General features: G+C 41.1%; 1 protein-coding gene across 2 annotated transcripts in view; it reads left to right on the top strand.

Annotated features, from left to right (window-relative positions):
- The first annotated feature begins 9445 nt into the window (after positions 1–9445).
- Positions 9446–24803, top strand: part of MAL2 (mal, T cell differentiation protein 2) — a 33270-nt gene continuing 17912 nt past the window's right edge. Inside the window, exons 1-2 of one of the 2 annotated variants that reach the window (XM_050802109.1) lie at positions 9446–9665; positions 23049–23219. In XM_050802109.1, coding sequence (XP_050658066.1) covers positions 9534–9665; positions 23049–23219 — 303 coding nt within the window. In that variant the 5' untranslated portion in view covers positions 9446–9533. Of the gene's footprint in view, positions 9666–9875; positions 10267–23048; positions 23220–24803 lie in introns of those variants that run through there. The other variant, XM_050802108.1, reaches the window with a different exon arrangement.

The following is a 24803-nucleotide window of genomic DNA, read 5'->3' as shown; positions in this document are numbered from 1 at the left end:
GGATGACAGAGTGAAATCCTGTTTCTTAAAAAAAACCCTAAAATTCTTAACAGAAATTAAAAAAAAAATTCTCAATAGAAAAGAGGTTATAGTGAATTAAAGTGATTATACACAGACAGACATATACATATGTCTGCCTATATATACACATATATACATGCAAATTCATGTGAGCTGAACTCATGAGGTCCATTATCAGCACCTATGGCCCATGTATATATGTGTATATATATGTCTGTAGTTTCTTTCCCTAGGCAAAGTTGAGCCCCTGTATATTTATATATGTCTCTCTATATATATTTATATATATGTCTATACACTATGTATGTGTATAATCACTTTAATTCATTATACCTACATACATATGTATATATGTGAGTTTGCACGTATATATGTGTATTGGTATTATATATATATACACGCATATATGCGTGTGAGAGAGTGTGAACTAATGAATGACCATTATGTAAGACAGAATGTGAAAAGTGTTGGAAAGATAGAAAGATCAAAAGGGACAACAACAGAGGGCCTTTTGAAAGAGGTCCTTTTGAGGCAGGATCTTAAAGCATAGATCAAATTTGGATATTCAAAAGTTTAAGGAGGGAGTCTGGACAAAGGCACAGAGATCAGAATGTGTAGAGTTATGAGGTATAACAAGTTGTCCAGTTCTCATTTACTTAGGATGCAATGGGGAGCCATCAAAAGCTATTAGGAAGGAAAATGGCATGTCTAGGCTGTGCTTTGATAAAGTCAATGTCACAGAACTATTTAAAATTTACCAGCAGATAAAAGGACTAGACTCAATGAAATTAGATATTTGAGAAAAAAAGAAAAAGAAGAGGCAATAGGGCATTGTTTTAAGTCGTAGGAATAAATGAAGAGGACAGACGTATGAGTTATCAAAGAAGTAAGATTGCAAAGATTTGGACACTGGATATGGAAGTACAATAGAAGAAAGGTAGTTTTGTAAAATGAAATTAAAAACTGAATAACTGAGAATATGGTAATAGCAAGAAAAGAAGGAAGAAACAAAAGTAAAAAGGTGAAGTTTCATAGAGAAAGATAAAATAGACTATAAGATATATTGTATTAGTCTGTTCTCATGCTACTAATAAAGACAACCTGAGACCGGGTAACTTATAAAGGAAAGAGGTTTAATTGACTCACAGTTCCACATGGCTGGGGAGGCCTCACAATCATGGCAGAAGACAAAGGAGCAGCAAAGGGACGTCTTACGTGGCGGCAGACAGGAGAGTTTGTGCAGGGGAACTCCCATTTATAAAACCATCAGATCTCATGAGACTTATTCACTATCACAAGAACAGCATGGGAAAGACCCGCCCCTATGATTCAATTACCTCCCACTGGGTCCCTCCCACAACACATGGGAATTATGGGAGCTACAATTGAAGATGAGATTTGGGTAGAGACATAGCCAATCTGTATCATATGTTGAGCTTAAAGTAGATGTGCATTCCAACAGACAATAGAAGTAGAGATCTGAAGTTTGAGAGAGAATATCAGAGTTAGGAGCACAGATTAGGGAGAGAAGCAGATAATGTCATTGCTGTCCCAGATTCCTTCAAATCCCTTTACACCATTTCTGTGCACTCATCTTTACACCATTTCTGTGCACCTGTCTCCCCACTTTGGTGTGGATTCCATTATCAACACCTATGGCTCATTTTTGGAAGACAACCTTGAGCTCTTGCAGGTGCACTGCCTGCATGTGCAGAGAACTAGAAGAGTTTGGAGTCTATGCTCCTCCTTCCCTTTCCTCCTTAGCCTTTGACAGTGATAGATAGGTGAAGATGTGAAGACATAAGAAAGTCTTGCATCAGATTGTGCAATACTGAGTCGTAACTTACATTCCGGTTTTTCTGCTGGATTAAGCTGACTTTTGCCTGAGATCATACTCTTGCCTGGCTTCCTCTCCCTTGTCCTGCTTTACTTACCGTTTTTTTGTTTTGTTCTGTTTGTTTGTTTGTTTGTTTTTTCAGACTCAGCACAAGAGTACCTCTTTAATCAATCCCTTGCACATTAATCCATATCTCAGGGTTTGCCTCTGGGGAACCAGGCTGAAGACAGGGATTTGTTTGATAGCGTTGATCAAGTCTTCTATAACGTCACTGATATTCTAATTTTTTTTATCAACTATTGAAAAAGGACCAATGAGATTTCTAACTGTAATTGTGGTTTCTGTACTTTTCCTTGCATCTTATTATTTTGCACCATCTATTGTTAAAACTGTTATAAGGTGTATTAACATTTGGGAGTTTTAAACCCTCTTGATAAATTGACCCTTTTATCATTATGCAATAACCTTCTTTATCTTTGATAACTTTCTGGCATTAAAACCCATTTAGCTTGATATTAATATAGCCCCTTGGGCTTTCTTTTGCTTATTTTTTTCATGAGATACCTATTTACATCCTTTTGCTTTTAATATATTTGTGTCTTTACATTTAAAGTAAGTTTTTCTGTAGATAGTATATAGTTGTGGATTGCTTTTTATCAAAGCTGATCATCTCTGCCTTTAAATTGAAAATTTGAAAGGAATTTGCATTTAATGTAATTATTGGTTTAATTTTACCATCTTCCTGTTTTCTGTTTGTTTCATATATTCTTTGCTTCCTTTTTCATCTTTGCATGACTTCTTTTGGATTAATTTTTTATCTCCCATGTTTCCTTTACATCTCCTTTGTTGACTTATTAGCTATAACTTTTTTTCTTGTTTTGTAATTTATTTAGGGTTTACAGTATGCATCTTTAATTTTCCACAGTCTAACCTCACATACTATTACACCACTTCAAATGGAGTATAAAAGTTTTAGAACACTACATGTGGCATTTCCCTCTCAAGACTTTGGTGGTGTTGTCATCATATATCATATTTTTACAGATATTGTAAATGTTAAACACACTAATAATTTTTGCTTTAATCATTGACAATAATTTAAATTTTTAAATTTATAAAATGTATTGTATTTATCCAAATACTTACCCTTTGTGGTCATTTTATTTCTTTGTGTTGATGCAAATTTCCAATTGGCATCAACTTAGGTCTGCCTGAAAGACTTTATCATTTCCTATAGTGCATTATCTGCTGCCATCAAATATGTTCTGCTTCTCCATCTCTGAAAAAGTCTATATTTCATTGTCATTTTAAAGGACATTTTTCCTGCGTATAAAATTAAGGTCACAGTGTTGATTTTCTTTTAGCAGCTTAAAGACGGTCTACTCTCTTCTTGCCTAAATTGTTTCCTATGAGAAGTCTGTTACTATTCTTTTCTTCATTGCTCTGTATGTAATGTGTCTTTTATCCAGTATACTTAAAGATTTTCTCTTTATTATTTCTTATAGGCAATTTGATTATGATGTGCCTTGGTTTTGATTTCATGTTTTCAATTCTTAAGATTCATTGAGTTAATTCAGTCTCTGGGTATAAATTACAACAATTTTGAAATCTCTCAGCCATATTTTTCCTGTGTCTTCCTCTCTTCTACTTCCGAGACTCTAATTACAAATATATGAAAACACTTGCCCCGGCAGAGTGGCTCATGTCTGTAATCCCAGCACTTTGGGAGGCCGAGGCGGGTGGATCACTTGAGGTCAGGAGTTTCGGATCAACCTGGCCAACATGGTGAAACCCTGCTTCTACGAAAAATACAAAAATTAGCCAGGCGTGGTGGTGGGTGCCTGTAATCCCAGCTACTCGGGAGGCTAACGCAGGAGAATTTCTTGAACCTGGGAGGTGGAGGTTGCAGTGAGCTGAGATTGCACCACTGCACTCCAGCCTGGGCAACAGAGCGAGACTCTGTCTCAAAACAAACAAACAAACAACAACAACAACAAAACACTTAATGTTATGCTGCTGGCTAATGCTCTGTTCATTTTTTCAGGTATTTTTTCCTCTGTGTGTTTCATTTTAAATAGTTTCTGTATCTTCAAGGTAACTAATCTTTTCTTCTGCAGTGTCTAACGCGTTAATCCTCTGCAGGTGTCTTTCATCTTAGACATTGTAGTCTTCATATCTAAAAGTTGTTTGGATCTTTTAAAATGTCTTCTGTGTTTCTATATGATGTGTTCAATATTTACTCTATTTTTCAACATAAAATACATTTATAACAACTGTCCTAATGTTCTTTTTACTACCACAATCGACTATGTGATTTCTGAGTCTGCTTGTAGTGAATGATTATATCCTCACTATGTATCATATTTCCTGCTTCTTTGTATGCCTGGCAATTTTTAATTGGATGTCAGACACTGTGAACCTTATCTTATTGCTGGACATTTTTGTATTCCTATAATATTCTTGACCATTGTTCTGTGGTTCGTTTGAATTATTTGACCCTTCCGATGCTTTTTATAAAGCTTTGTGAAGCAGAATGAAAGCAGCCTTTTTTTTTTCTTTTTGTCTAAGGTTGACTTTGCCCTAATACTGAGGCAATATCCTTCTGAATATTCTATCCAGTGCTCCATTAATTAGGAGATTTTCCACTCTGAATGGTGGAAATATGAACTATTCCTGCTCCTGCATGAATTCGTGGGATTGTTCCTCTGCTCCTTTGGAATGTTTCTGCCCTGGCCTTGGGTAAGTTAGTCACCTTCATGTGCTAATCAGCACTCAGTTGAAGATTTAATAGAGGGGGCCTTTTGCTGGCCTCCCAGTGTTTATCTGTATGCAGCTCTTTTCTCCCCAGTACTCTGTGAACTCTAGCTTGGTTGGCCTCCTCAAATTCCCAGCTTCACCACCTCATCTCATGGAGACTGCGAGATTCCACCAGTGTCTACCCCCCCTCGTGCTCTGAAAACTCTCTCCAAACTTGGGAAATGGCAGGGCTCCCATCATTTCTTCCCATCTCCAATGGATCACTGTTCTGCGTTACCTGAAATGCAACATCTGAAACTATTGTTTCATATATTTCCTCTGGGATTTTAGCTTTTTCATGCAAGGAAGGTTAATCTAGTCTTGGTTATTGTATTTTAGACTGGAGTTACTTGTTGCTGTTTTGACGATAAGGGAAACATACATATTCAAAGCGAAAGGCTGCGTATAAAGCAAAAATTGAACATTGAGGAGAGAGTAAAGAAAATTAAGAATTAATTTCCTAAGAAAAATACAAAAGGGAAATGATAAAAAGCTGAGATGGGGCTCAACTTTGCCTAGGGAAATAAACACTTCTTATGAAACATGAAGTAGCATAGGAACAACGATGAAGCATAGAAATTCAGATGCAGCGTTCATTTGGTCAGCTGATTTTACTTGAGTTTCTATTATATAATGTGAATAAAACTCAGCTGTTTCCTCCAGTGAGGAAGAGGGGGATGGAGGGGGGAAGAGTGAAGTGTGATTCCTAGCACGCTGCCTCCCCACTCCACTGCCAAAAAAGAAATCTTTCCAAATCCTCTAACTCCTGAGCTTTTCATATTCTTGATAGAAGTAAGGGGTTTATAGATTGTCTAAGGAGATCGCAGTCAGCTCACTTTAAAACTTCTGGTGGTCTGATTCAACAGCTCATGTTGGTATCTGATATCTACCATCTTCTGGTGCCTCCACTGAACTTTTCAATTTAATATCCTGTTACACAACACTAGCAAGGAATAGGAGACAAGTAAAAACACAATTTCAATTCAGTGAGATATGTTCTCTATGTGGATTAAGCACAGCAGGTTATAGAAATACACTGGGTGAGAGGTGGCCCACATAATCTTGAATGGGCAGAGAAAGGCAGCCAGAAAGATCTTGCCCTGTGACCCAAAAGATACAGGAAATAGGTTTAGGATATGGGAGTGGTAAGAAGAAAGGATATTCTGCAAAAGAGAGGATAATATGTAAAGGTTGGAGGCAGGAGGTATTGAAGCTGTAGGTGGATCAACAAGGCTGGTGAGGTGGGAGGGCTCATCAGAAGTCATGTGCCAGAAATACCTTGAATGCACCCCAGGGCATCTGTAATTGATCCTGAGAAAAGTAAGGAATTGGAGGGGTTTTAAGTAGAGGGGTGACTAATAAATTTTCTGTTTAGAGATCATTCACATAGCAGTACAGAGAATATAAGAGAGGGAAATTCACTGTCAGAAGCATATTCCTTGTGAGAAGAGCATTCACTGTGAGAGGGATAGTCAGAGTCAGAACAGAGGGAATGGAAAGTGGATCTATTCTAGAAAATAAAATGGTAGAACTGCCAGAACCTGGTGACTGATTAAATATGTGTCATGAGAAGGAGGTACCAAGGGAAACACCCAGGTGTTTGTCTTGGATAACTGGATTGATGGCAGTGTTTTCAATGAGACAAGTATTACTGGCTAGATGTCCTAAAACTTCTTGTAAACTAAAAGAAACTATGGAAGGGTGGAACAGTCTAGATTTGTTTTTATTCGCTGAACATAATGTCTACTTATGACAGGCACAAAGACTGGTAAAACAAAAGAAGCTATGGGATAAGAACTGAGAGAAATATTGCCAGGCATGGGGGTGGTGGGGGCGGGGGCAGGGGGAGATAAAAGGAAAACGACAACTGGGAATACCTAAGGCCCAGCGAAGGTTAGATCACATGAATTTGTAGTGGAACCAAGAGTCTTCATTATGACCTTCTTTCAGCAACCGTGGGCAGTGTGCTGAATGATTCAGAGAGGGCAGATGTAGACTGTGGGTTGAACTCAAGCTGAAGAATAAGGAATGGTGAGAGTAAGTTTAGAGTCAAGTACAAGATAGGAAGTAATGTGAGACCAACACGAGCATCCCGAAAATGCCTTCCCATGAGCACATGGGTGGAGAAGCTAGAAAAGTTAGAATGGGACCAATGAGAGAATATGAGGGATGGTAGGGTTGATGGCCAAAGAATTGGGGGTGAAAGAGATAAACCAATAGGAGACAATCATCAGAATGTCAGCATTCAAGAGAATGGCAGCAGAAAAATTCCCAATAATAAGGTGAGAATTTATTGACGGTAGCAAGTCATTTTGAGTCAAGATCGTTGAAAATATTGTAACGTGAATGTTGACATTCCATAAAAATGGAGTTCAAAGGAAATCTATGAGCAGGGTTAAAGTTATGCTGGAAGTCAGGAATCACCGGAACAGGATGGGAAAAGAGCAGAAAGGTGAAACTGTTAAGAGCTCATGGTTAGTGTCCTGGAGGAAGAGGCAGAGGGGTGGGGTGGAGTGGAGCTAAGTGTGTTTTCTTCCTTTGATTTTAAAGGTGTTGCTTTCACTAGAGGGAAACTGGTATTATCAAGAACAAATAGGTGTTGGTAGTGATCGTAAGAGAAAAAAGCATTCTAGAAAAGGGTTCTCTTTCAGCTAGGCACGGTGGCTCACGCTTGTAATCCCAGCACTTTGGGAGGCTGAGGTGGGCGGATCACCAGGTCAGGAGTTTGAGACCAGCCTGGCCAACATAGTGAAACCCTGTCTCTACTATAAATACAAAAATTAGCTGGGTGTGGTGGCATGTGCCTGTGTTCCCAGCGACTCGGGAGGCTAAGGCGGGAGAATCGCTTGATCCTGGGAGGCAGAGGTTGCAGTGAGCCGAGACCACTCTCCTGCACTTCAGCCTGGGAGACAGAGTGAGACTCTCTCAAAAAAAAAAAAGAAAAAAGAAAAAAAAGTGTTCTTTTTCAAGCAGATAATATGTTATAATAACAGAGGGCTCACTGACAACCTTTTTCATGCCACTGGTCACTGTGGAAGCAGGAAGGAGAGGTAAAGAAAAGATGGTTGAGGGTATGCAGTACAGCAAGGAGGGTGCAGTAAAAAACCCAGTGAAAGTGTTCTCCTAGGTAGCAATGTTAAAATAAGCTCACTTGAGGCTCTTCTGAATCATTAGCCCTTTTAGAAACTCCAAGGACATATTAAGTTCATTCACTAAAATATTTTGGGCCTATTGTAGCTGCTGATCATCTCCATGATTACTTCTTTGAAGTCTTTCCTTTGAACATTTTTTAAAGTGCTTACTGAGAATTCTTAGGCAGAAAATAAAACAGAAGGATCATCCCCTGCCAATCAGAGTCTGAACACAGAAAGGGCTCATCGATCAAACAAATCAATGCAGAAAACTTAAAATTTCCTGTTAAATAAACACCACACATTAAATACCAGAAAGTGGTGACTAAGAGGTGGAGAGAGGAGGGATATACAATAGGTTTCACTCACACCCTGTTTTGTGGTTTTTACCCGGATGCCACAACCACACCTATGAGTTTCACTTATAAAATAATAGAGAAGTAGAGTAACTAGAATCTGCTGACCAGAGCATAGTGCTAAATACAGTTCCTCAGAGACTGAACCTGACAGGCAAGGTCAGGATTCAACATGGAGAACGTCTGATGAGATTAGCTAATGTTTTCTTTTTTCCAACGTGGTCTACCTGTGTGTGCTGATGCGTGTAGATGTGCTCATCTTTAATAGATGAGAAAATTAAGCTCATTTCCTCTACTGAACTTACAAAATGTTGACGTTAAAACCAAGGATAAAATGGAGATAAATGGGGATAAACTAGAGCAGGGAATTCGAACCATTCATAGAATTAAAAAAAAAAAAAAAAAATCCCCTTAAGCCCTTAAAGGCAATAAGCAAGTAGTTTTATACCAGTGAAATCAATAATTAAAAGTTCTACGTAAAAAAATATAACCCATGAAACATCGTGTGTCCACTAAGCAGTGATACGCGCGTGTGTAAGGAAAAGAGCTGTCATATCAGCTAGCATTTAAGGAGCTTACTGTGCGCTAAACTCTTTTCATGTTACGTGATCTAATGTGAGCATCTATGCCAGTGGGTTTCACATCCCCGTTTCACGGACGAGGACACCTCCGGTGACCTACAGGGACCCCGCGCCAGCGGCTGCTGCAGCTGACTCATCCAACTCCCACGCGTGACGCTGCCCGAGTGGCGTTTAAAAAATCCCACTCGAGTCCCATTTAGAACATATGCACCCCACTTTTTAAGTGTGACTGGTGACCTCGATTTTACCTTCTGAGTCACAGCCCCAAGACCTGTGTATCTGTCAAATTGAGCACAGTGGGCGAGGGCGCGCTCTGAGACTTGGGGAAAAGACAGGTAGAGAGCACAGATGCAAACTAAGGGGAGGGCTAGAAGGTAAAAATAGCGATCAGGTGTGTGGGGCCGCGCATGGAGACGCCCGGGGAGCGCTGGCGCTGGCCAGCGAAGCAGAAGCCGAGGACGGCGGAGCTGGGAGGACCGCGCCCGGCGGCGGCCGCACCTGTGCATGTGATCGCGAGCTGCTCGGGCAACCGGGCGGAGCTGCGCTCACCTGGGCCCACGTGACGGGGAGGGGCTCCAGGACCCCCACGGCCACGCCTCCTCCCGCGCGGCGCGCCCGGACCCCGCGGAGCCTAGCGGCGGCGGCAGCGGCGGCTGCGGCAGGAGCCCGGGAGGCGGAGGCGGGAGGCGGGAGGCGAGAGGCGGGAGGCGGGAGGCGGGAGGCGGGAGGCGGGAGGCGGCAGGCGGCAGGCGGCAGGCGGCAGGCGGCAGGCGGCGGCGGCGCGCGGAGACGCAGCAGCGGCAGCGGCAGCATGTCGGCCGGCGGAGCGTCAGTCCCGCCGCCCCCGAACCCCGCCGTGTCCTTCCCGGCGCCCCGGGTCACCCTGCCCGCCGGCCCCGACATCCTGCGGACCTACTCGGGCGCCTTCGTCTGCCTGGAGATTGTAAGTGGGGCCCCCGGAGCGAGGGTCTCGCGGGGAGCGAGGACAGGCGGCGGCATCCTTGTCCCCCGGGCTGTCTTCCTCTGCGTCCGCCCCCGGCCTCCTTCCCTTCGACGTGGCCTTTTCCTGCGCTCCTTCCTGGGGTCCTCTCCGTGCCCCGCGCCGCCACCCGGGCCCTCCCGCCCAGCACCTGTTACGCGGGCACCTGCTCCCCGGCGGGCGACGGAAATGGCCTGGGGAGGGCGAGCAGGCGGCCCGGCAGAGCTGAGCATTGGGAATGTGGAGGAAAGAAAGGTGTTGGGGCTCGGAGGCGCCTTTAGAAACCCAGAGCATGGCCAGGGGCCGCGCTTGGCCGAGGCGAGCGTCTGGCTCTCGGCCTCGCCTGTTGCTAACCTGCCATTTTGTTGGGTGGTGCAAAGGTGTAGCCGATTACTGTGTGACCTGGAGGCTGCCACGCTGTGGAAAGTCGGGGCGGAGGGGGAGGCAACAGGAAGAGGAAGAGGGCTGCGGACTTCAGTATGCTTTTTGCCCACTCACTCTTGCCATCATTAGTGCCCTTTGGATTGGAAAGAGGAGCTGGGCAGGAGGCAGGGCAAGGAGAAAGGTGAGTTATGTGCCATGTCCTTGGCAGTTTCTAATCCAGTGGGCGTGAGAATGGTGGGGGAAAGGTGGAAACGTGGCTGTCGAGTTCTTCTCTGCCTGCCTTTGCAACTTCTCACTTCTGGCCTCCCTACGCAACTCCAAACCTTTTTAGCACACTTTGTTGGGTCCAAGTAAAGGTGGGGTCACCTGCCTGTCGTGCAACATTTTTAGGTAGCTCTTGAACTTTTTCAATGGAATTTTATGGAGTTGGAAACTTTCGAAGCTCCTTGTGGACAAGGAGAACATGTGCAAATATAAATTGGGCAACCTGAGGTTGCATCATGCTCTGAGAATGGCAAATAAAAAGTGCTCGGTTTAGGATTTTCATCTCTCCCCTCACCCTCGCCTTTGAGCTTGCATAACCTGGATTTGGGTCGCTTTGGTTTCACTTTTGTGCTTGTGGAGCTGGAACACCTTGTGAGCACTGTTCTATTATGCCAAGGTAGCCACACCACCCTAAGTTAAGTTTAGCCCAGATTTGAATCTGAAAGAGGAGACGTGAATGAGTTGCAGGCTATGACATCAGTAATGGGATCCTGACTGCGAGTCTAGTTTGAGTTTGAGCCTGGTCCAGAAGCATCTGAGTGCTTGGGATGAGGTGCAGGCATCCATGTGGGAAGAGCGGAGAGACGATGGCATTGGGCTGGCTGCCTTGCTGTGGGAGGGAGACACGTTTAGAACTGGAAGATCTGCAAAGAACGATTTCTTAGGTTCTCGGCTACTTTATTCCATGTTCCGCAAGCTCCAGTTTTTTGCCTACCTCTTTGAGAAGTTTTTGTCATATCTGCATTCCACCTGTACTAGAATTTACAGACAGTTCATTGACATACTTTCTAAACTTCAGTACTTTTGCCTCTTCTTAAGCAATAATATACATGAAATTTCAAATTCGATATTCTGGTTATATATTTCTAATGTTTATTCAAATATATGTATGTATGTAAGGATACATGTATGTGTATATGTAAATATATATTCCTGTGTATATGCAAAGAAGGCTTATCCATATGCCCTCTAATCAAATACCATCTCAAGAACCTGTAGTCATGTCAGACTTTTAGAAAACAAGGCCTAATTCTGAGGGAAAAGAGTAGAAAGTGACTTAGTAAATTTCCCCCTCCCCCTCCCCATTATATCTTTTTAAAATCTAGATCAGTGGTTAGTTCTCAATTCTTTCTGTACTTAATAACTTGAACAGCTTTTTAAAATACTGTTGCCAGCCCAGACTAATTAAATCAGAATCTCTGGGGGAGTGCCAGAGTTCACTAGTTGTTTTTTAAAGCCTCCCTGGTGATTCTAATATTCAGATTCTGATATACAGCAGGGACACACAATAGAGAAGACAGCTCTGCTCTCACAGATGTGAATTCCCTATCTGCTAAAACGACCACCACTCCCCAACCTAGGTGGGATCCCAGACTCACAGAAGTGTCCAATCTAATCCTTTTATCTCATTTCCTCTGGCTTCTTACATCCTGAAACATGTCTCACTCTTGGCTAGGTAGAACAGCATCACTTCCAAAAGCTTATTAGTTTGCTTCTCTGTTTTTATGGCCAACTCAGTAAGTTTACATTTTTAGGCACCCTTTATCTGCTTTACTTGAATATCAATCTCCCCCACCCCATTGAAAAATGACCAAAATGTTTCAATGAAACTGGTGACCTTAGAGAAACAAGCGACCACACTAGAGTCAAACTATAGCTCCTCGGCTCTCATCCTTTAGGACTGTTTAGAGATATTGGTTTATATGCTTTGAGAGAGCAGAGATCAAAGCTTCCTTGTTACCCCTACATTTAGAATACCCATCTTGAGTGGATGTATGGATAGAAGCTAAGTGAACACTTTTGAAGCAACTTAGCTCCTAGATGTCTCAATTTCCATCTAATTTTCTGATTCTTTTAAAATTTGCCATATCCCATGGCTCCTTCTTAAGAAATTCCTCAACCTGTAAAGTAAATGTGAGACTTTCCCAGGCACTGTCCTAAATGCTAAGTGATCTCCATTCTGGGGACCCATTATTTTAACCTCTGCCCGTGTTTCTGGATATCCTCAAACTCCATTTTAATTTTGATCTTCTGTTCAAATCCGTTTGTCTTTAAGAGTTCTTCATTCTGTCCCATTGCCTTCTGAAACTTATCATGTGAATATTGTACCTGACAAAGGAGGACTGGGCTATTAATAGTTGACTACGCTATTGACACCATGCTCTTGGAGTTCGGTTCTCACACTAATCATTTAACTTGGCTGAAAGAATTCATTCCCAATCCCCCTTAATGTATTCTATTCACAGCCTGTCAGATAAAAGCCATTTGTTGGGGAGATATTACAAAATATATAAATAGTGCCAGCCTATCAGCACCAGGAAAAGCATTATAACACTGACTTCTTAAGTGGAGAATATTATAATCTCACATGCATAGTGATTTTTTTTTTTTTTTTTTTTTTTTTTTTGAGATAGGTGTGTTCCACTCCCAAGTACCTAGTTGTTAACTTTTTGGTTTTGGGCTTAGCAATACTTACCAATGCGTGCTTGCCACAGAGTTTAATCCTAAGTTAATATTGCAAAGCTAAGCCTTTTAGCTTAGAATGGAAGACATCACCTTCAAAATTCTCATTTTCAAAATCTCACAGTTTTCTGAGTGAATATTTTATAAAAATCACTTATCGGGCATTTACTGAATACCTACTATGTGCAAGACACTCCTTTGGGAACAAAAATGTTTAAACCCTTCCTCACCAGAAAGACCTATAACCTAGTTGAGAGTATATTCACAAAAGTAACTACCATTCAGGGAAGAAATAATTAAGTATGGGAAGTGAACTGCAGCTAAAACATTTTCCAGGTGGGTCTATCCACTTTAAAAAATAACATTGGAGCATCTGCACTATTGGGCTGAACAAGGTATTTAGGGTCCCTGCTCCCAATGAGCTTATCTTGTAAAATGCACAAGAAAAATTGAAGTTTTATTGGTACTAATCACGAAAAAGAATACAGATAATCATTGAATTCATTGTGTTTTATATTGCAGTTTTAGTGTTTAAGAAACTACTTATATTCCCCAAGTTATTCATTCACATTTATCTCTGTGGGAGACACTCTAGGATTCTTATTCACTTACTTCTAACTGTAGTGTTTTGGGTGCCATAGTAATTTTCATTTACTCAGCTTATAATTAAGAACACACTATGCATCAAGCCTTCTTTTATACCCTGAAAATAGAGTAAGTAACATAGTTCCTGCCCTTAAAAGAAATTACTGTTTGGTAGAATATAAAGTCAAGAAAGAATTACAGTGCTGTGTATGAATTGCTAATATTGGTTTATAAAAAGTATTGTGGAAAAGCAGGATAGAGTCCACCTGACTTCTGGAGAGGCCAGAACAGGCAGCTTTAATGAGGCGGGGACATTTGAGGTTAGCCTTCAATAATGAGGCATGGTTCATTAGAAAATGGGTAAGAGAATTCCAGGTAGAAACAAGGACATGCACAAACACAGAGACAAGAAGGACAATGGCAAGAATGTTCCGTCAGTTGTGAGATTTTGGTGGGCAGTGGCAGAAGAAGGAAAAACAGCAGGTAGGACTCAGGTTCTGGTTTGCTGAGAAATGCTAGGCCGAGGCATTGGATTTATTGTCTGATGGAAAGCTGCTGAAGGACGGAGATAAACTTGATCCAACTTGTGTCTTAGAAACCTTTGAGTGATGAAGTTTGGTTGTAAAACAAAGAGACTGAAGGCAGGGAGAGCAGTTGGGGGCTTATTGCAATAATTTAGATAAGGGATGAAAAGAACCTGAAATAGAACCAATGAAAGAAGGATGGAGAAAAAGAGAGAGAGGTTTGAGGTTTGGGAAGTCAACTAAGTACATAAAGTTTGACTTGCCCCAAAATGATACCTAGATTAAACTTAAATATAAGATGTAACTCAGAGGAATTATGCCAGAAAAACAAATGTTAATGAAAGGATGATTGTGAGGGAGGGGCTTTAGGGGAGGCAGGTTCAGTCATGCAGATAAATCTATGGAAGGAACTTCAGGTTATTTTCAACTGAAAGCTTTGACTTTGGACTAGGAACATGTATATGTTCTGATGCAGAGTTTATTGCCTGGAAAATAAATTTTGACTGTGAAGGGACATTGTTTATTTGCAGTGTGCAGGAGGGAGCTGTCCATGGACATAGTTGTCTCCTAAATGGGTTTTAAAACTGTATTTTTTTTTCCTTTGCCTCTGGATTAAAAATCTTCATCCACATTAGAATAACCTTTAGGCTGGGCGCTGTGGCTCATGCCTGTAATCCCAGCAATTTGAGAGGCTGAGGCAGGTGGATCACCTGAGGTCAGGAGTTCGAGACCAGCCTGACCAACATGGTGAAACCCCCATCTCTACTAAAAATACAAAATTAGCCGGATGTGGTGGCGCATGCCTGTAATCCCAGCTACTTGGGAGGCTGTGGCAGGAGAATTGCTTGAACCTGGGAGGCAGAGGTTGCAGTGAGCCGAGATCGCACCATTGCCCTCCAGCCTGGGAAACAAGAGTGAAACTATATCCCCAAAATAATAAATGAATAAATAAATAACCTTTAAAGGTTCATAAGGGAAAACAACCCAATACCCCTGCCAGAGATTATTATCAACAATCATTTGCTCTGACTGGCAGTCCTTTAAAAAAAAATATGAAGAACTGAAATACGGAAAACTTTAAACAAAGTAGCTGAAAAGATTCACCTTGAGCTCCAAAGGAGAAAGTCATGGAGAACAGATTTGTTTTGTAGAGCCTGATAGAAATGTTTTATATGGGGGTAGGAGCTGTGGACATGGTTTAATTCCAATGATATGGCTGAATAGAAATGACCCTGTAATGACAAAGGACAGGAACCAGGTTGGTGTACCCAGTATCATGCACGTGCAGTACTTAACAAATGCTACTTGTTTGTTCTATAGTACAAACTGAGCAGTATGTGAAAATAGTCTGGAGACAGCATGTCCTTTTATAGATAACATATATGACAATCTCCACTTTTGTATAATAGCTATGAAAAGGAGGAAGGTAAAAAGAAAGAAAAGAGACAGTGATTTATACAGGTCTGGCCAATATCAGGGCATTGGCACGCAGGAACGATTTTAACCTAAAAGTGATAACCAGTTACCTACAAACATGAAAAGAGAATTTTCAAGATCAAGAGGAATTATTATAAAGAAGAATAAAAAGAACCAGAACATATTTCTCCCTGTAATATGACCTGTCCATTTTAGGGTGTCAGCTATTTAAGCAGCTGAATTGGAGGTTTAGGTCACATGGGGAAGAAGAAAGTATAACTCTTTAGCACTCCCAGACATATTTTTAAAGCCTTCCAATGTAAAGCTAAAAAGTAGAACAACTTTTGCAATGAGTATTAAGATATATTGGTCATAAGCCTCTTATGTATATATCACTTCTCATTACATCCCAGAATTTGTTCTGTTTTCCTAATTAAATAAATAAATAAACACCTTGCTGCCTTGAATCTCTAATACAGGCCTATGCCAGGGCCAGTCCAGAAGTAGTTTGGATGGAAGTCATCATGGTTAGGGGACAGATGGGGACTGATGAGGGGAGCAGGAGGTACTGGGAGAAAGCACAAGATTTACCGTGGTCAAAAGTTCCAGTGGCAGTTACAGTAGAAATAGGTCATGTGGGCAAATTTGGGGCTGAGAAAAGATTAAAAGTTGGGTGTCATGAACTCAACTGGCAAGAGGTACAAAGTTTCCCATAACTTTCCATCTCAGCCTCCTGAGATCTGGTGCTAGGTGGTGGGTGTCACCAGTAATAATTTGAGAATTGAGAAGTACATGTTCTCGCTTCACTTGTTTTCATGCCTATTTTTGGACATCCACCATGAACCAGGGAATGAGCTGGGCTCCAGACACGAGTGTGTTCCTAGCATCCCTAGAAAGCTGCACTCCTAGAGCATTCTCTTCTGGAACCATTCATTACACACATTGATTGGTTTCCATTCATTTCAAGGAGGATGGATTGAGGACCTTCTGTAGAAAGCACCATCCTGGGTTCTGAGCCTACAGAGATGTTGAAGGCAATGTCACTGACTCTGACGTCACAGTCTAGTGGGTGAAATGGGCATGTGGATCCATGATTTCAATCCAGTTGTAATTGCTGTGGAGAATACAAGCGTCAGTAACCATGGACGCACCGAGAGATGGCACCTGGCCAGGGAAGTCTTTCTGGAAAACATGGTAACTGGAGTTTAGTTATCCAGCAAAATTTTTACTGTCAGCATGCTAGGCAGAAGCATGGACAAGTGTGATCATTTCTCTATGCTCAGGGGATGAGGGACAGAGGCTGGAGTGCAAAGACAGAGGGTAGTAGGAAAAGAAGCATTACAGGGGAGATGATGAGCTTGGGGAGGGGGCAGCAGTATGCCTCGTAGTGGTACCAGTGATCTATAGTCACATTGTGAATGAATCCACACTTGTGTGGACTGCCTTGTAAATACATCTACCAGTGATTATATTGTATCTGTTGGCTGAAGTATGTTGCTAGTTTAAAGAAATTTTTCAAAATGCAAATTGTATGTAAAATGGAGCTAATTGCAGGTAATTTTTTTTCTAGCTGATAAATTTCTGTACATACTGAACACTTCTATAACCATGATGTTTCCTGTGCAGCACCCCAGAAGTAAACATCCATTAAAATAGAAGGGGTTACAAGTAGATAAAGTGTTCTGAACTTTTGGGTGGGGGAGCCACATGCCCCTTTGTGATTCTGATGAAAAGTGTGGACTGTATCCTCAGAAAAATGCATATGTACTTGTCTACCCTATTTTATATGATTTTAGGGAATCATGTGGAATATGGGTAGAAACCCTGCTTTAGAATGAACACTAAACCATAAGAGGGGCAGAATAGCAGGATGTTAAAATCATAAGTTCTGGAAGCCAATTGCCAAGTTCAAATTTCATGTCTAACACTTATTAACTATATAACTATAACTATAAGGGACAAGTTATTAATGGATTTGTACCTCAATTAACTTATCTATGAAGTAGGAATAATAATATTCTCTCAAGGTTTGTGAGGATTAAATTGGCACAAATAAAACCCTTATAACAGTGCTTATAACATAAGAGCTCAGTAAATGTTAAGTAATATTTCTGCTATCATCATTAGCTTCAACCTCTTACTCTAACTCTACAAGTCAGACTGAAAGACAAATATTTTTTCGCTTTTACTCTACGTTTGCTGGTTGTTCATTCTCACTGCAGTAGAATAGTGAAATATCCAACATATAGATAATATAATTAGAAGGAGGGAGCTTAACAGGGAAAATTCTAAACAATGTTTTCCCTTATAGGATAGTTGAGCCAGTCTTTATCCTTTCAAATTCACTTACCTTTTCCTCTTCTCATTCCAAACATTCATTGAAAATAGGTTACGGTAGAAATTAGCCTGTTTACTTTGTGGGTATACTAAGATGGAGGTGTCACATTGGTTTGAAAAAGTGTCAGAGGGTATGTTTAAAAGCAGATAATTAGGAAATAAGTGACATTTGAAAAGAAAAAGGGCATTTGCAAAAGGAATCCTTTGGGAACGTAAGACCGTCCAAATAGGAGATGAGTGAAGTCTGTAATTCATGCACCCAGAATTGCAAGAGTTGCTGCTTGCTCAAGAGCATGTTTTCCCGTGGGACTATGTATTTTTCCCATTCCACAGTTTCTAGTGAAAACATGTTTTAACATCAAACTCTGAGGGTTCAGTTTAGTGTGATTGGCGGATAAGTACTTCTGTGGTTTTCTTATGGGAGGGATTCAGCCAAGTCATACCTTTCTGGTCTGCAGAGGCCACGCACACGTAACAAATGTATGTTAAACCAGAAAGAAGATCAGTTGTTTTAGGAATGTGTAGCAATTTAATAACTGAAATTCAGAATATATTTGAGTACTTCTGGTATGTACCCAGTACACCTAAAGTTGGGTTAAGAAGATAAAAGGCAACCGAGTCGCCAGGAAAGGCTGATACCTACTCCTAGGAGGTTTTTACCTTTGTATTGCCTGGAAGCAAAGGTAGTCTTTGTTCGAGCTCGAGGTTTGAAGTCATAAGCACTGACTTGGTTTCTTAAAGAAATTTCAAATTGAGGTGCATTTGGCTATTTTATACAGAATTATTGGATTTTTTAGAACACTAGAAAGCAGTGGAAGGCAGTAGTAGAGAAGGGGTCAGAATGTGGATTCAGATCCAAAGATGATGAGAATGTGGGCGAAACATATAATAGTTCCAAATACCTTTCTTCACAGTGTGTACTCTGCGGTTGCTACGGTATTTATCATCTGTTCTCTGTCAGATTTAACCATTTTTGTGTTCTGCTTTTTACCTCTAAAAATATGACCACCTCCGGAGTCATCTCCGCTAAACAGGAATGCTGATAATTACACTGGTTTGCAAACACTCTAAGCTCACTAATGCCCAGAATTAGATGAAGTGAATATACTGAGCGTTGGTCCTGTCAAGTTTTTAAGTTCAGTTTTTTAAGTTGGAACCAAGTTGGGAAGCTCAAGAAGAAAAGTAGCTTTTGTCAAAAGGAAATCACAAAGTAGGGAATAATAACTATGTCAAGGCCAGAGTGACCCATACAGCAGTATGACAATCTCAGAATGAGGATGGTGGCCCTCCAAAGTGGGCTCAATTATGTTCTTTGGTCCATCCTCTGTCTTCTAAAGCGAGCCTAGATTTCACAGAATCTCAGCTCTAGGGATGTATCATATGTATTTACGTGAGTGAAAGAGAGGGGACATTCATACACTCCTTCCCTCTCCCCTTTCCATGCAGCACATACCCCACAAGTGAGGAGGCAAATCTGACTCCTGTTCATGCAGTGCTTAGTTTCCTTTCCAAGCCTTTGAGATGTTGAAGGGCTATAATTCTGAGCACGATAAGAACAGTTAATCTATACTGCTTTACAGCATAACCTCTGCTGTCAAAGTCTTGGTCTGTCTTGAAAGCTTACTCTGAAGCTGCCTCCCCTGCCTACCTTTCCAGATTCTTCCCATTATATTTCTTCTCTCCTCTCCCAGCCTCTCAGAGCACACTGTGTTGAGCTCTTTTTATAGCACCCACTACAATCTGCTCCTGAATCAGTTTAATGGTGTCTGTTTCTTCCTTATTTCGAGCTCCTGGAGATGGAACCTTGCCCTTTTTGTTTTTTCTTGAGTGTTCTTCTGCAGTGCCTAGCAGTAGGTTCGGGGCTGGCCTGTTTGAGGTCCACTCTGGGTTGAGTAAATGCTGTGTTTAATTCCAAAGGATCATACAGCCTTCTCCCTACAGGTGTGAATGTATCATAATCCCTAACTCATATTATTATGTTTATCTATTTGGCTCTGCCTGTCCCTAACAAACAGCGGCCAATTGCTTTTTATTATCCTCTGTATTTGCACATAGGTTCTCAGGAAATAACTCCGAAGAGATATTTAATAATGATGTATATTTCTTAAACTGTATTTAAAGTTATGTAGATTATTCTTTGTGGGAGAGTAAGAAAAGGCTACCAGAAAGAAGAAAGTGGAAAAAAAGGAAAGATTGATCCACTGAAGACATTCTTATCACCTTCAGTTATGTATTAAATAGTATGTAAAGGTAAATAATATTTTATCAGGAACAAGTTTGTTTCTTTTATAGGCACTGATAAGGTGGTGGTTAAATTTTTAAGATGCATTGATGTTCATTAGATTTATTTCATAATACTTTCTGCATCAATTGTTAATTTTTGATTTGACATTAGGACTCGAGGTATACACCACAACTATACATTTTTTTAGACTGGTGATTTATCATTGCTCAAGTGATCATTTATGCTTTCAAAAATGTTTCTTCAAAGTAGTAACAAATTATATAATTATATAATTAAAAACTTGTGTTTTTAACTTTCAGTGACTTGTGGAGTAATTTGGATATCTAGATACTTAAATGCAATGTAAAGATGAGTATTGATTTTTAATATTTGGAGCTCAAACGGTTCTCATATGAGCACTAACTTGTTTACTAAGCAAATAATTGAGCGCGTGCTCTATCTCTCACTCTCTCTGGGTGTGTGTGTGTGTGTGAGAGAGAGAGAGAGAGAGAGAGAGATTGATTTTCGCTTGAGGTGTCCTCAGGGCAGGTATGTAGCCTAAGGTTTTGTGCTGCCAAATCTAGCATAGTACCTGACTGATGGTTAGTAAAGGATTATTGTATAGATTAATAAATGGCTTGGGATGCAGAGACATATAAAACAGTATGCTGCCAAGAAGGCCTGGTAGTGCAGATGGAGAGCCAAAGGGATTTAATTACAGTGTATCTCACTGATGTAACAAAGCCCAATAGGGAGGTTGCCCAGAGGAGGGAGGCATAACTGAGCAGGGGTGGATCTCAGGAAAAATGTTGTAAATGATGTGCTCAAGATTAGATATGAGTGGGAGAATCTCAAGTACACATAGGGAGGAAATGACATTTACGGCATGCAAGTAACAGGCCACTCTGATGTGAAAGATCTTTGCCTTGGAACTGTGGATTTTTTTTCTCACCCTAATACAAAATGTGAGGAGCATAGTGGCAAGAGACAAGGATGAAAAAGACATGTCAGGTCACAAATGGCTTGGAATGCCATGCAAAGAATGCATGGTGTATGGAGGAGACCAATGGTGATAGATGCATAAAACTCATTGTCTTCACACCATTTCTCCTGCAGTGTTCCCTCAAGCCTAGTGGCCCATGCCAGAAATCTGAGGATTTTCCTTATCTGTCCTTTTTCTGTCGTGTCTCACATCTGATCCGTTACCAACTATTATCATGTCTACTTCTAAATTTCACTCTAATCTATTCCTTTCTCTCTTTCCTCAGTGTGCTGATTCTTACACTCTGTTGGTGTAACAGTCTCCTGTGTTACACCATGTTAGTGAAATCTCTGTGTTGATAGAGCTAGAGAAACACAGAGATGTGCTCCCCCGCCATCCACCCTTTCTTCTCCAGTCTGTTCTCACATTCTAGCCAGAGAAAAATTTCCAAAGGCAAATCTTGACCATGCTAGTTTCTGCTCAAGATGATCTTGGCTTTGCCGTCGCCCTTAGGTGAAGTTCGGTTCCTTGGCCCGAGCTTCAGCACCTCCTCGCTCAGTCTCCAGTGCAGTTCTCTCCATTCCCCACCAGCGCATGACCCTCCTGTCTTGCTGAGCTTTGTTCTTCACCTGTGCGGGGCTCTTCTCAGCTCTCGTCCTGGAACCTCCCTTTCCTCCCTCTGCTTTACCCCATAGCCCTGTGCTTTGAATCGTTCCTTCTAGGAAGCATTTTCAAATCTGGATTTAGAGCCCTTGGTGTGTGGACCTGCAGTGCCCAGTATTTGCCCAATTGTGACATTTATGAAGCAGCTTTTTAATCACTTACTTGTCTCTTTAATAGACTGTGATTTCTGTGGTGACAGAAACCAAGTGTAACCTGTTTACCATTTGATTCCCAGCACTTGGCATAAAGCCTGAAATGTAATAGGTATTTACTGATACTTAGATCTACAGATATGTGAAGTACTTATTCCTCTGTCCAATATATAATAGATACTCAATAAATGATGGTAGTTTTTATTGTTTACCACCACATACAACAGCTGCAACTATTATTCTAGCCATTTTTTACTAACAAACTCTCTAAGGAGCAATGAGATCAGGAGCTGGTTTATAGTGATATGAAGAGCAACTTCAGGGAGAGGAAGTGGAGACCAGGCAAAGAAGATTTTTTTTTAAGATCAGTAAATGTATATATTATTTATATTCTCATGACAAATAGAACATGAAGTTTTTAAATGATGCTATTTACCGATTTTTTAAAATGTCAGGTGCTTAGGGGATTAGTCTAAAGACAGTGCAATATTTTGTCATAATGATAGCCCAGTGGAACAGAATGGAACAGAACCAAACCCACAGCATATGGCCTCCTGATTGACAACAGTAGACTCTTGAAAGTATAGTCATTTCAGTAAATGACACTGGGTCAATTGAATATACATATGGGGAAAAACTGAATCTTGACCCCCTACCTCATACCAAATGCAAAAATCAGTATAAGACAGGTTGTAGATTTAAATGTGAAAAGTAAAAATAATGAAGGTTTTAGAAGAAACACCTAACAGAGTATCTTCATGGCCTTGAGGTAGACAATGATTTTCTTTTTTTTTGTTTTTTTTATGCTTTATGTTCTATTGTACATGTGCACAACATGCAGGTTTGTTACATATGTATACATGTGCCATGTTGGTGTGCTGCACCCATTAACTCGTCATTTACATTAGGTATATCTCCTAATGCTATCCCTCCCCACTCCCCCCAGCCCACAACAGGCCCTGGTGTGTGATGTTCCCCTTACTGTGTGGTTGACTGAAAAAATACCTTCATTGAAAAGGTGGTAGTCAGAGAATCGATAAAGTCAAAGGAAGGTATTTGTCAATGATGAAGGAATGCTGGGCATGTACATGGGTTGAAGAAGAGAGTCCAACTTGAAGATACAGGTGTGGAGATGGATCAGTTCTCCAAGCCAAAGGATTGGTCTTGCACCTGAGGAAAGAAGGCATCTTGCATGATAAGGAGAAAATCGAAGGGGTGGGGTTGCTGGAATATGTGCAGGGGTCTGGGAGGAAAATGAAGGCAACACTGAGGGTAATACAAGCATGTTGAATTCTGTTGTATGAAAGGTATCTTTTAAGCAAACCAATTACCCTCTTTCTTTTTTTCTTTCAGCTGTTCGGGGGTCTCGTCTGGATTTTGGTTGCCTCCTCCAATGTTCCTCTACCTCTGCTACAAGGATGGGTCATGTTTGTGTCCGTGACGGCGTTTTTCTTTTCGCTTCTCTTTCTGGGCATGTTCCTCTCCGGCATGGTGACTCAAATTGAAGCTAACTGGAACTTCCTGGTAAGGGCTTTTTTTGTTAAGTCTACTGCAGGAGGATGGGAGAAACCTATATCCTATTCTGTTCTGAAATGCCAGACTCCCAGTTCCGCCAGTTGCCTCTAATGGGAGAGAAGAGGTCCAACCACAGAAACCACTGTGGTGCTGTGTGGCTGCCTTGATGGACAACAGGGCTTCAGTTTGTGAAATCTCTGTGTTGATAGAGCTGAGAAATAATTCTGTTACTCCCACAGCTTAGATGACTCTTACTCAAAAACTGTTTCATTTCATACAGCAAATGAATTGCATTACAATTATCAAACAAGTGAACAAATGCCTTTGGGATCTAAAGGTTGTCACATGTATCTTGAAATTTTCCATTAATTTCTGCCTCACATATTTAAATATATATATTTTTTTCAGAAAATAAATACTTAGAAAAGGGCATGTTTCATATTGATAATCAATGTCTGTCCCAAATTAAAAAGAATTGGTGCGTTTTTAAAAATGAATTTGTGGCCGGGTGTGGTGGCTCATGCCTGTAATCCCAGCACTTTGGGAGGCCGAGGCAGGTGAATCACAAGGTCGGGAGTTCGAGACCAACCTGGCCAAAATGGTGACACCCCATCTCTACTAAAAGTACAAAAATTAGCCAGGCATGGTGGTGTGTGCCTGTAGTCCCAGCTAGTCAGGAGGCAGAGGCAGAAGAATTGCTTGAACCCGGCATAGGTTGCAGTGAGCCCAGATTGTGCCACTGTACTCCAGCCTGGGTGACAGAGCAAGACTCCATCTCAAAAAAAATGAATAAAAAGAATTTGTGGCCAAGTACGGTGGCTCATGCCTATAGTCCCAAGACTTTGGGAAGCTGAGGCAGGAAGATCACTTGAGACTAGGAGTTCAAGGCCAGCCTGGGAAACATGGTGAAAACCCGTCTCTATAAAAACTACAAAAAATAGCTGGACGTGGTGTTGCACTCCTGTAGTCCCAGCTACTCAGGAAGTTGAGGCAGGAGGATCACTTGAGCCCAGAAGGTCGAGGCTGCAGTGAGCCATGATTACACCACTGCACTCCAGCCAAGGAGACAGAGCAAGACCTTGTCTCTCAAAATAAAATAAATAAAATAAAATAATTGAATTTGCAATCAACACAACTTTTAAAATTATGAACCATTAAATTAGGTCAACTTTTTGCTTAACATATAGAACTTGTCTGTCATGCTTGCAGCCATTCCTTCTCTAAGACTGTTTTAGAATGACTCAGTGGATCACAGTGCTTCAGTGAAGTTCAGGAAGGACCCCCATTAGGTTATAATCACACTTTGGTGTTTAGAAGCTTACCTCAGACCTTCAGTCAGCCTTTATGTATATTCCTTTCAAGTATAACGGCATATTGTTCCACAGCTTTAGTGCAGATGTTAGAGAAAAAGATCTGTTCTTGTTTTATTTATAGGGCATGAGAGGAACTGTAATCCTAAATGTTATTAGCGGTGAAGTGTAGGGAGTGTGGCTGGCCTTTAAGCCAGCCCTGGGGCAAATGGCACAGCTTAGTATAAAGCTAAGAAGGAAGTGGGGTACGGTGGTTACAGTCCTGCATGGGCTTTGAGCATAG

Source organism: Macaca thibetana, chromosome 8 (assembly GCF_024542745.1).
Source record: "Macaca thibetana thibetana isolate TM-01 chromosome 8, ASM2454274v1, whole genome shotgun sequence".
NCBI classification, from domain to species: domain Eukaryota; kingdom Metazoa; phylum Chordata; class Mammalia; order Primates; family Cercopithecidae; genus Macaca; species Macaca thibetana.
This window is presented reverse-complemented; position numbering and strand designations above follow the sequence as displayed.